This window comes from Microtus oregoni, unplaced genomic scaffold (genome assembly GCF_018167655.1).
Source record: "Microtus oregoni isolate MIOR12 unplaced genomic scaffold, Mior012 000053F_ref0000044, whole genome shotgun sequence".
Taxonomy (NCBI): domain Eukaryota; kingdom Metazoa; phylum Chordata; class Mammalia; order Rodentia; family Cricetidae; genus Microtus; species Microtus oregoni.
Genome location: NW_024543829.1, coordinates 9809013 through 9821968, shown reverse-complemented (window position 1 = coordinate 9821968; position 12956 = coordinate 9809013). Strand labels below are relative to the sequence as shown.

The window sequence follows — 12956 nt, the reverse complement described above, 5'->3', positions numbered from 1 at the left end:
CAAATGAATTCTAGTTTGCTGTTTTCTTTTGTCACAAACGCCGTGACATGACTACCAATACCAAGCCACAGGCGATATCTGAGTACAATGAATGGAGGATTGATTTCTGAATGACATCTCTCTCTCCCCATCCATGCAAAGCCCAAGTGCTCATTTTCCTCCTGGTCTACATCCTGGCCCCGTCGTTAGTGTTTGCAGCTCATCCTAAATCTGCGCGTCCCCCCCACTAAATGGCTTGAATTGCTAAGTCTTGAAGGGAGGCCAGAGGACTCAGCTAGGAAACTGCTGTCAGAGCATGTGACTTTCAAACTCAGACTCTGAGTTTGTTTAGGGTGCTCCCGGGCCACAGCTGGTCCCACCTTCCTGCTTCCTAACAGCTGTTTAGCCAAGCTTGGCCCTGAGCCGCAGCAGTGAGTAACCAAATGAGTGTTTTCCTAAATGGTGCTGACTAGCTAGGGCAAAGCCAAGAGCATCCCCACACGGGGCTTCCTGTGACAGCGCCAGGGCCTTCAAAGGGGGAGGGAACAAAAGAAAAGAAAAATCAGAATGTAAGGCTCGGTGAGATCCAACACAGGACTCCAATTCATCAGGAATAATTGAGAGTGGGGATTAGCATAAGAATGAAGTGGATGCGTGAATTCTTAGCTGGCAAAGCAGCCCCTGGTATGAAAATGGTTTGACATCTAATTTAATCTCTTTGATGATCTGAAGTTACTTCAGGGTGCCCTGTGGCATTTGCAATCATAAATATTAACCATTAAGATATGGGTCGTATAAAATGGTTGAGGACATCTGAGTCTTCCATTGGCAGGATTCTTAAGACCCTCATAGTCACACAGGCATGTTTGAAGGCCATGCGTGTTCTTAGAGTTTAGATCTGGACACTCACGAAGGCCTGGCAGTGGCTTGGGGCACTCTACAATGAGGAGCTGCCTGTGGCAGGCTCAGCACACCTCAGGATTTACCAGGCTTTGTGTTCCCTAGGAAACAGGGTGAAACCCCCAACTCTGCCTCCGCCTCACCCCCAGGGTTCAGGTGTCTGCTGGCATCCTCTGCCTGTCCTGCGGTTTTCTCACTTTCTCTTCCAAACTGCACTCCAAGGCACAGGGACAATGTCTTTTCCGAACACTGCTCCCCTTGCCAGGGTCCCTGCCAAGCTGTGGTCAACAGAGGAGGGAGCACAGCTGTGTCTCCTTTTCCCAAAGATCACATCTTTGACGGTTCCTTCCCGTCTTGGTATTTACAAGTTCAGCAGCAGCAGCCACAAAACCCAGGAAAACTGGTCAAACAATGTCAGGGACAACACCGACTCACGGGCATTTCTAGTCCAGACTCCACTTAGGAAGAAATTTTGTCCAAAATGAGGACCAGCTCAGCCCTCTGTGCCCTTGCAAGGGTGGAGCCCAGCCCTCTGTGCCTGTCCAGGGGTGGAGCCCAGCCCTCCGAGCCAGGAAAGGCAGACCCTGTGAAGTAAGAACTAAGGTACAGTTTACTGAGTGTGACTGCCTTGTGCTCATGAAGCACCTTGTCCTCCTCTCAGCACCAAATAAGAAAACAAATCACAACAGCCAAAAAAGCCTAATAAGGATGCAAGCTACAGCTGGATCCTACGTGCCCAGAGCCCAGTATGCAAAGGTTTGGTCCTGTGTCTGTGGCCATACGGGAAGGAGGCAGAATCTTCATGAGATGAGGCCTGTTGGTGATGTCTTCAGGTAACTGGGGGTAAGTTCTCTCTCTAGCACGATGAATAGCTTTGGAAACTGTAAAATAATATGGAGATGTTCTATATATGCTTGAGGGGGCATTAGGAAAAATACCCTGACAGAATGTATCAAGACATCTTAGAAATGTCCATGCCCTTTGACCCAGTTATTGGGATTCTGGTGTAGGAGGTCCTTTTGTATTTTGTGTTGCTTTCATTGGTTAAATAAAGAAACTGCCTTGGCCTTTTGATAGGACAGTACTTAGATAGGCGGGAAGACAGAACTGAATGCTGGGAGGAGGAAGGCAGACAGGGAGAGCTGCCATGGAGTCGTCAGGTCAGAGATGCTGAATCTTTCCCGGTAAGCCACGACCTCATGGTTATACACAGATTAACGGAAATGGGTTACATCAATATGTGAGAGTTGGCCAAGAAGAGGCTAGATAGAATGGGCCAGGCAGCAATTAAATTAATACAATTTCTTTGTTATTTTGGGGTTAAGCAGGCTGGGCTGCAGGATGCAGCCCATGCCCTCCTCCTACGGGTGTAAGCTAGCTGAGTGGGATGGAACAAAAGGGGCCTCACTCCTCATACTACAGGATTCCAGGCCAAGAAAATTATCCTACAAATAAAAAACTTTATTGATTTATTTTATTTTTAAAAGATGAACTATTTTGTCTAAAAGTGAAAACTGGAAGTAGCCTAAATATCCAGCAGTAAAAAAATTAAGTAATTATAATATACTGTTGGATTATTATGTAGTCATTGCCAATCTTTATTAAACATTTCTATGACTTTTAAAATTACTTATTTATTATGTATACAGTGTTCTACCTGCATGTATGCCTGCACACACCAGATCTCATTATAGATGGTTGTGAACCACCATATGGGTGTTAGAATTGAACTCAGGACCTTTGAAAGATCAGGCAGTGCTCTTAACCTCTGAGCCATCTCTCCAGCCCCTTTTTATGACATTTTTATAAACACACCAATACTGTGTTTTTTGGTTGGTGAAATGGCAAGATAGAAAATTACATATACTTTATAGAACTGAATTTTTAAAGCAGTGTAAGAGTCAGGAAATATGTCATTTAAAAATTTTCAGTAGTGAGTAGGATGGAATAATGAATAACTTTCTCTTAATATTTTTATTTTATTGTACAGGTATGGGTGTTTGCCTGCATGTATGTCCTGTGGAGGCCGGAAGAGGGCATTGGGTCTTCTGTGACTAGAGTTACAGATGGTAGTCAACTGCCGTTTGTGCTGGGAATTGAACCCAGGTCTTCTGGAGGAATAAGCAGCTCTTCTTAACTGCTGACCTATCTCTCAAGCCCTTTATCTGCCCATCTTTTACATTTGATGTCCACCCTCGCAGGGAAGGACAGACAACCTTTATTTCTGCTAAGATCTATATCACTAAGGGATTATTTTGATCTAACTTTTTAATTTCATTACCCGCTGGTGAAGGGACAGTTACTAGTGAACAGTCAGAAAAGAGAAGTGCTTAGCAGAGCTGGGAGACATTGCTGGGGGAGGTGGTGTCCTGGAGACCCCTGGTCCCTCATCTTCCCAACGCTTGTGCTGTCCCTTTAACGCCCCTGCAGGCTCCACCCTTTGTTCTTGCTGCCAGGTTCAGTCACAGCTCTAAAGTAGTCTTTTCAGCTCTGTCTGGTTTCCATTGTCATGGTCCCTGACGTTCTCCGCCAGCTAGCTGCACTCTTCCCTTGTTACACCCCTTCCCATTCAGTGCTCCACCGTTTTCCCAGGGCAGCCACTCTATCTAAGTAGGACATCTGTCCAGCTGTCCCCAGGGGAATAGGACCTCTGAACTGAGCCCTCTAAGAAACCCTGCTCTCTGCTGATGTATGCTACCTTCCTGTGCTCCCCTCACCTGCCTAGACCGCAATGGCTTGGCCATCCACCTAGTCCTTAATAACACCTGCCACTGAAGCCCTCCTGACCTCCTCCTTAGGCTTGTCTCTGGGTCCCACCCACTGCTTAGCACTCTGCAACTGCCACCGTCCTATCAGCAAGTCCCCGGAGGGGGTGGTTCGGGGAGGCCAGATGCACTGTCTCCTAGGAAAATGATGATCTATTTGTACCTCTGATGGGGCAAAGCTTCGAGTCCAGCCCCTGCTCTTGTTTAAGAGTCTACAAACCTATAAATTAATGACAACCGTCTTTTCTATGTGGCTGGCCCTGGGCTAGGCAGGGGTGGTGGTTTGGATGACAACAGCATCCATAGGTTCATGTTTGAAAGCTTGGTCTACACATAGCGGAGCTGTTTAGAAAGATTTAGGAGGTGTGGCCTTGTTGGAGTAGGTGTATCACTGGGGGTGAGCTCTGAGGTTTCAAAAGCCAACACCAGGCCCAGTCTCTCTCTCTCTGCCTTTGGATCAAGATGTAAGGTTCTCAGCTACTGCTCCAGTGCCTGCCTGTCTGCTTCCTGTCATGATGACCATGAATTAACCTCCCAAATTGGTAAGCAAGCCCCCAACTAAATGCTTTCTTTTGTAAGAGTTGCCTTGGTCATGGGGGCTCTTCACAGCAACAGAACAGTGATATGGAGAATCATCTCTAATCTTAACCCCATGACATGACAGTTCTGTTTTATAGGTGAAGACGCTTCTCCTGGCCAAGAGATCAAAGCCACAGAGTTAGTCCCTGTAAAATGCAGGTGGGCACCCAACTCGGGGCTGACACAACTTTGGAAGACAAGACCCCAAACTCCAAGTCTGGACAGGCTGTTGTAGCTGATCAATGGGGGGATTGTACCAAGGGTGGCCAACAGAAGAGCCCCGTCCCTCCGCAGTGTGGTGACTACTGACAGTTAAGAATGTGTAGGCAGTGTAGCTGGAGCTCCTAAGTTTTCAAGACATTCCAACCAACTTAGATTTTTATGTAATGTCTGTTGCATGCAAATTCAAAATTTTCAGAACCACTAAGTGAACCATATTAACTGTCCTGGCAACACACCATCTTATAAACACAGACCCGCGCTCTCCCAGGGCCCATCTGGGTCTTGTGACAAATGCCCTTATCTCTGCCAGGCCAGGGGCCCTACCTGTACAATCTCCAGCATCTCTGCCTTGCTGATGTAACCGTTGCCATCCAGGTCGTACATGCTGAAGGCCCACTTGAGCTTCTGCTCCAGCTTGCCCCTCGACGTTACGCTCAGGGCGATGATGAACTCCCTAAAGTCTATTGTCCCATCTCCGTTTGCATCGAAGGTGCGGAAGACGTGCTCTGCAAATTTGGAAGCATCCCCATAAGGGAAAAAGTTCCCGTATATTTTCTTAAACTCTTCCATTGATAAGTGTCCGCTGGGGCAGTCTCTCAAGAAGCCTTTGTACCACTCCTGGATCTCATGCTCAGTGAAGTCCGTGCTTTCCAGCAAGTCTTGCATGACTTCAGGGCGCAGTTTGCTGTTCTGTTTCCCCATCCTGGTGGCAAGAACTTAACTGCAGAGAGGAAAGAAAATACATATCATAGTTTTTAGAGCTATCTTTTAGGGTCATATGATCATCTGGGATTGTTCCTTGGGGAGAGGGAAAAACAAACTCTATATTAGCCCGATAGCTAAAGAAAATGATCGAAAACAAGTCAGTCAAAGATGCAGAAAAGTCGTGTTAGCTAGAACCAACCAGAAAGGGATGGATGGATGGTTGGATGGTCGGTCAGATGGGTGAAGAGATGGTCAGATAGGCATGTAGAAGGAAGGCAGACAATTCATTCTTAATTTATCAATTTGCAAGAGTTTTAATTTTAAATTCTTTAAGTAGAACAAAAGGAATAGAAGAGGGAGAGGGAAGAAGGGAGAGAGAGACAAAGAGAGATTTTAGCATGTTTCATTCTCAGTATGCTTCCATGTAAAGTGTGACTCGTGTACTTCTGGAAGCCATAGTGCAAGAAGAAGGAAAATGGAAACCCAGTGTGAACCTCTGTTGTTCCAGTTAGACTACAGGCCACTTGGCGTGTAGATGGTGAAGATGGTGCTTCAGAAAGCTGTTCCCGCCCTGTGATTATGGCCTAGGGAACAAAACCTTGTATCATCTTATCCTAACAGTGGCACGTGCCCACAACCAAAGAGTAAACAACCACAGCGTCGCACGGAACAAAGCAGCAGCATCTTCAAACCCGAGTCGCTGAGACAAACGCAGCTAGTATTTCGGTGTGAGTGCTTCCACACTGTGTGTGTGTGTGGACATATTTAAATACGTTATTAAACCTAGTTCCCAGATTATTTTTTCAACTTGACAATGGTACGAAAGTGATTCATATCCAGCAGAATTGTACTTTTGTGAATTTTTAGTTTTGGGCATCATCCAGACCAGTGATATCTGGTTCCATGCTCTCCCAACCGCATGGCATGGTTGTGCCTCTGCTCCGTGGGCGGCACTGTCCACGAGGAGGCTGCAGATACTCTCCAGCGGGCCTTCCACTGCGGCTCTTCTTGCCCAAAACAGTTTTACATGACTATGGGTCACAAGTGTATAACATAGATATGCAGATGAAACACTTACTTATAAAAAACCAGACATTTGAAAACAATTCTTTTATAAACATTTCCCAGTTGCTAAAGGTAACAGCAGAATTAGCTACTAATGAGATGGGTGTGCTTGTTTGCCTCGCACAGTCTAACCCAGAGATACACTGATTCCAGACAAATATGAGGAAGGTAGGCAGAAGGAAGCTATGAAGCATCTTTGTTGTCTGTGATTAAACCTGTCTGCTTTCACCAGAATGGAAGCCTTTGTGTACAGAGTAGACACGCTGGAGACCAACATGGAGGAGACTTGAATCCAGCTGTGTTATTTCAGGCAGACATCACTGGCCTTGTGTGGTGTGGCAGCGGGCTGTATGGTGCAAAGTGTGCACATTGAGCCTCCGGAGCCAACGCTGCAGTGACGTTCCACGGCGCAACTCACACAAGCTCCGCCGGAAACATCTCGGATTCATTATATGTTTGACTTTGAGTTAAAAATTACATTAGATTTATGTGTTTGAAAATTTTGCCTGCACAATGTGTATCTGTGTGGGCCTGGTGCCTAAGGAGGTCAGAAGAGGGCATTGGACCCTCTGGAACTGGAATTGCGGACAATTGTGAGCTGACATGTGGGGGCTGGGAACTGAACTGTGGTCCTCTGCAAGAACAGCCAGTGCTATAACCCCTGAGCCAGCGCTCCCATCCTTGAATTAATCTTTGGTACGAGAAGCCTTTTACACGATGCCATGTGTTCGCATGCTACCCATTCCCTTGAGGGATCTCATGTGTAGTCCTGACCCACAGCTGAGAGCTTTGTTCTACAGTGGGCTGGGATGCCTGGATGCTGAGTAGGCAAGATGTATTTGGTCTGGGGCCTCCTGTATCAACTAACAATTGAGGCAATCCTCTAGAGATACACACACAGGCCAATCTGATCTAGGCAATTCCTCTCAAAATTGACTAGAGACTTTGTCATGGTGACCATCAACACTAGCTAGGACTGTAGTCAAAATACACCCTTTGTCACAGAAGAGTCTGCGCCCTTGCATTTCCAGGTGACCTGAGGACAATACAGCCCAATCTTAATTCTGACTGATTTCCCACATTGGAATATTTATCACCGCCCCCCCCCCACACACACATACTGTCTGCCCTGCAGCAGATTATACTGGGAGGTGCTGGCTTTGCTTCACTGGGGCTCATCCCACTGGGCCTATTGTGAACTAAGGCCAAAGGAACAAGTGGGAAAAACATTGCTGGTAGACAGAACGATAACTAATTAGCAGATGGACGTGCAGGATCATCCTGGAAGAGGAGGCGTTGCCAGGAGGCAACTGGCTTTCCCATGCTCTTGGTCACACTAGAAACCACCCAGTGGTTAGAGCGGCAGCTTGGTGTCAGGGCCTCTGTCTGAGGCCCTTACTCGGAAGAAATTCCTACAAGGGCAGTGTTTGCGACTCCCAGGGCTCAAACCTTTCTAACATCCATAGATGGGGAAACCTTAGAATCCTTAGGAATCGCCTGACTGGTTGGTTTTATTGTCTCTGTAATTAACTCATAGTTATTATATATATGTGGCTTACAATGCGATGTTTCTATAGCCGTGTGCCCAGTGTGATGGTCAGAGCAGGCTAATTAGCATTTTATCATCTCAGACATCTTCAAAGCTGCTTCTTCGCTGGTTATTTTGCAACACACACCTTTGTTAATGGTGACCTGCTGTGCGGGGGGGAAACGATGAAGCCTGTCCCCTCATCTAGCTCTGGCACTCAGTCTCGCTCCTTTTAGAATCTGAGTTCTGCCCTGCAGCTGGACCCTGGCTCTGCTTTGACTCCCATGAGGCAACCTGTGAGGGGTTGAGGCAATGAGGTGGACTTTCCTGCCATTAGCGTGAGCGACAGCTGCAGGGAGACCTCATTTAGAGGTCCCTGTGAATGTGAGGTTGAGCGACACCCACTTATACAGAGAAAAAAAATTAACTTACAAATGAAGCACAGATTGGATTTATAAACTGAACATCCCAATAATGTTCACTTCCCTCTCCTGGAAGTTAGAATCCTCCCTAAGATAGAGGCTCGCTTGTATTAGAATTTTAAAACCCTCATTTAGTTCTTATGTTGGCAATTTGCCTGTGGCCAGAATTCAGAAACAGGAGTTGATACATAATGCATAGGTTTGCAGACAGCCAACACGTTTGGTGGGATTTGGAATTTGCAAGCGATTTCAAGTTCTCCTTTCAGGAGTTCTGTGGATTCAGCTCTTTGGTATGGTATCCATCCAATCAGATGGCTGCCGTGTTTCCAATCAGATGGCTGCCGTGTTTCCAATCAGATGGCTGCCGTGTTTCCAATCAGATCGCCACCATTACAGTTCTGTTATCTGCAAATCATCTGGTGCCTGAGGAAATGGGGGGTTTACTATTTTAATGTTTAAACCTACCTGTCTAAGGAGTGACTTCTTTTCCTGTGGAAACAAAGCTCTGCTTCTTCAAAGCCAACTTCCGGTCCTTTCCCAGCCTTATAAAGTACTTCTCACTTATTAGCTGTTTTGTACAGGGAACAACATTGCCTCAATATCCTGACTAACTCTCTCGGAAGGCTGATCTGTGTGCAGCTATTTTTCAGTAAACACTAATTAAACCACATTCACAGTCTCATTAGCACAGAAAGACTGTAACACAAACACAGAGAGGAGCATAAACTAAGTCATCTGGGAAGCTGGCGTTTGCAGCTCCATCCAGGGTTTGTTTCTGGAGCTGTCAACAATTCCTCAACTGAGTACTGATGTCTGAACTCGATGACACCATCTGCATTTGCTTGGCCAGAAAGAAACCAGAAGCCTTGACCTGGGATAGGCTTTCATTCATGGGTAGACCTGTGAGACTTTCATTCATGGATAGACTCAGAGACCTGTGATAAGCTTTCATTCATAGGTAGACCTGTGAGACTTTCATTCTTGTGTAGACCTGTGAGACTTTCATTCTTGTGTAGACCTGTGATAGACTTTCAATCATGGGTAGACCTGTGAGACTTTCATTCATGGGTAGACCTGTGATAGGCTTTCATACATGGGTAGACCTGGAGACCTGTGATAGGTTTCAATCATGAGTAGACCTGTGATAGACTTTCATTCATGAGTAGACCTGTGATAGGTTTCATTCATGAGTAGACCTGTGACAGACTTTCATTCTTTGGGTAGAGGGGAGGAAGGTCTGGGGGTTTTCTTTTGGAAAACAGGAGTGTGTGCCTATTTGAATAGATGAAGGGCATGGAGAGTAACTCCAGGGAAATACTGCATTAGTTAATGGTCAGGAAGAAACTAGTACAGAGACAGAAGTTGAGCCCTGGGTCAGATCTTCATTGCTTCACAGTCATTAGCTGATTTTGTGCTATTGGACATAACAGGACAGAGGAGAGTGCAGGGATTCAGGAGCCGGAGATAGTTCATCAGGAAGGAGTATGCACTGCCTTGCAGAGGACCTGAGTTCAGTTCCCATCACCCACATTCCCACACTGGGAGGCTCACAGCCCCTGTAACTCCTATCCCCAGGAGATCTACCATGCAGCACACCTGCCCATGCATGAACATACACACACATAAATAAGAGTTTTTTAAAAAAGAAAACGCTTGTGTTCAAAGGCTAGCTCTATTGTTTAATTGTTGAGGAAATGATTCGGGAGTGCACCTTGGTGAAATGAGTTTATTGCAGGTTCACATTCTGCTCTCCTGACGTGAGGATGTGGTGAGGCATTGCATATAGAAAGGTCTGGTGTTGAGTTAGGAATGGTTTTGTTGTAACACCATAGCCTGGTGTGCTGCAGGTTGGTTCCCAGCGGTGCTGAGACAGCAGAGTCACTAAGAGGCGAGGCCTGGTGGAAGGTAGGTAGGTTGTGGGGTTCCTCTATTACAGTTGATGTAATGCTGCCTTGCAGGGAGGGATAAGTCCCTTGCATCAGCTCTTGAGAAAATAGGTTATTACAGAAGGGACAGGCTTGTCCCTGCCCAGCTTCCTGCTTTCTGTTTTGCCATGTGACCTCTCTCAGTGTCATCTGTGCCTCTGGCACAGATGACACCTACCATGCTGTGACAGGACTCAAAGGCCCTTACCAGAGGTCAACAGACAGAGCCACCTAACCATAGCCTTTCTACCTCCAAAACTGTGAAATAAATAAACTGGCTTTCATGTGAATACAGCCTCAGATATTGTTTCAGGAAAATACAGGAGTAAGACAATTATCCTTCATACGCTATTTTACTAAATGCTCACGTTTACTGTGTGACCAGCAGGGTAGACTTTCTCCATTTTATTAGCAAAGAGATTAGAACTCAGAAACACTGATTGACCCGATCTAAGTCCCACAGCTCTCTGAGAAGCCAGCCATGGGTGTCTGGGCATTGGCTTTTTCATTCTACCCTTTATTATATTATGAACAAAGTGCATGCAGAAATCATAAGCATTTCATAAGACATCAGAAGGAAGAGGACGAGAAGAGCAGTCTCCTAGTGGCCCCTTTATGTCACAAATAGGCACTAAGTGTGTGTCGGAGAAAGTTCTGAGGACCCACGGGGGCCAGGCAGGCGTAGGTCCTCCCTAAATGGTGTTTCTAACCAGTGGCAAGAGATATACAGGAAACAAGAACAGTAATATAGGAAATGAGAACAGGAAGTGAAATGTTGAGTAGACGCGTGCCACGGAGAAGGTAAAGAGGACGGGAGGCGAGTGCCAGATGAGCCAGAGTTCTGACTAAGAAGCCAGAGAAGGCCCCATCGAGAAAGTACCATGGACCACAGCAGAGCCACGAAGAGGTCAGAGAACGGCTAAACTGAACTAGGGGCGCACTTAGCGTGACACAGAATATGGCAGAGCACAGGGCATGAGAGGATGAGAAGATAAGGCCGGCAGGGCCACGAGGGATCACATCATCTGTGCGAGGGCTTGACCTCGAGCTAGAGGAGTGAAGGAGTGCTTTGTTTCCACTGCTGTGGCTTCGGGGCTAAGACAAGCTCACAACGGAGAACCCTGAGGGAGACCCGTGAGGAAGGCCTTGCAGTGGCCCAGCCACAGGCTGTGCTGGCTGGAATCGGGGCATTCACAGCAGCAATGGTGGGACAGGTCGCTGGATTCCAGATACAGCTCGATGCTAGGGTTCCTGGGTTATAAGGTGTGGGGGCACAAAGGGGAGGGGGCAAAATAAAACAGAAGTTCACGTCCATTATACACATGGCTGCAGGAATCTGCAGTCTGGAGTCAGAAGGGGTCCACACAGCCAATACGAATGTGGGAGGCTTCAGCATGTATAGAGCGTGCAGCCAAAGACTCATTCTAAGTCTTTCTAAGAGCCATTGCGCCTGGGGCCTTACGCTCTGACATTTGGGCCACAGGCAATGGATGGAACCAAGGAAGGAGAATGAGAAGGCAGAACTGGCGGGTTCTGTGTAGGATCACGCACAGAGGCAGAGACCATGTTCCTTTCAGTGGACGTCCTGTGTGCCCAGTCCTGCTCAGAATGAACAGGCGCTGGAGACTCCCGGGTTCCCACATCCCAGTGGACCCCATCTCTATAAAGGACTTCCCGCCCCACCTTCTGGTTGCTCACTCCAAAAGACAAGGGTCGCCTGTGATTTCTGTTGTTTTAATTCCTTTGGCATAGGACATTGATTCTCTCACCGAAATTTCCAATCCACCTTGCCCGCCATCTTCATCACCACCCCAGCGAGGACACCAGTGGTCCTTCCTGGTCCTGTAAGGTCTTCCCTTCCTGAGCCCCACTTCCCAGCCTCAATCTATTCGCTCAGCCCTGGAGTGACTTTTTAAAACCACAAGCCAGACTATGTCACTCCACTGCTTAGCTCCTTTGTTTGCTTTGGGGTGTTTTTGAGCCAAAGCGTAGGAACAGAAGTTGGTTTCAAATCTGAAATACTCTGTGTACCCCATGTCTACCCAGACTCCTATGGGGCACCCTCAGAACATGGTCTGTGCCCCCTTTGCTTGCCCAAGAGTTGTGCAGACCCCGAGTCAACGCCAGTGTACCCTCAGTCTCTTTTCGTTTCAGACACCCTGCACGTTTCTCAAGGATCTTTGCTTTAGTTCTGTGTTTCCTCGGGTGAGACATACCTGCTTCTCAAACACTGGCATTCTCAACGGTTTACTCCAAGAAGGGCAGTGTGGGATTTCTTAGTTTATTTTGGACCACATGCAATCTTCCAGGGAAGTGGGAAAGAAAAGGAAAAAGAAGGGAAGGGAGGAGGGATGGGGGAGGGGAAGGAAGGGAAGGGAAAAGAAGGGCAGGGAGGGGAGATGATTGGAGGGGAGAGAAGGGAAGGGAAGAAGAGAAGAGAAGTATAGATTTTGGTATAGATGGAAAACAACAAATAAATGAGAAGACACCAAATCATCACTAGAGAACCAAGAACTTGATAGGTGAAACCAACTTTCTATCTAAAAAGAAAAGAAACCACAGTTCAAAATAAACCCACCACACCTCCACTAAAGACAACGGTGGCCAGCGAAGGGCGTGGTCCCCCTTCTTCTGTTCTGCATCTGTGAGGGGAGGAGCATGTGGCCTTGCACTTCTGAGATTCCCCAAAAGGTTCTGAAAACTCCCTGTCTTCACTCCTCGGCTCCCAGAATTAGATTTTCCAGGGAAAAGCCCATAACTTACCCTCGGCAGCCTGGCTAACTTTGGAGGAGAAGTCTCCGTGCAAACTGCACCAAGCTCTCCTAAAATGGAATGTACAAGGTGCTAGCGGCCAAACTCACATTGG

General features: G+C 47.0%; 1 protein-coding gene across 4 annotated transcripts in view; it reads right to left on the bottom strand.

Annotated features, from left to right (window-relative positions):
- The window catches only part of Ncald (neurocalcin delta), a 345789-nt gene that overhangs the window by 16290 nt on the left and 316543 nt on the right, over window positions 1-12956 (bottom strand). For all 4 annotated transcript variants that reach the window (XM_041637607.1, XM_041637606.1, XM_041637608.1 and 1 more), the window contains one exon: window positions 4770-5166. In XM_041637607.1, coding sequence (XP_041493541.1) covers window positions 4770-5147 — 378 coding nt within the window. In that variant the 5' untranslated portion in view covers window positions 5148-5166. The remainder of the gene's footprint in view (window positions 1-4769; window positions 5167-12956) is intronic.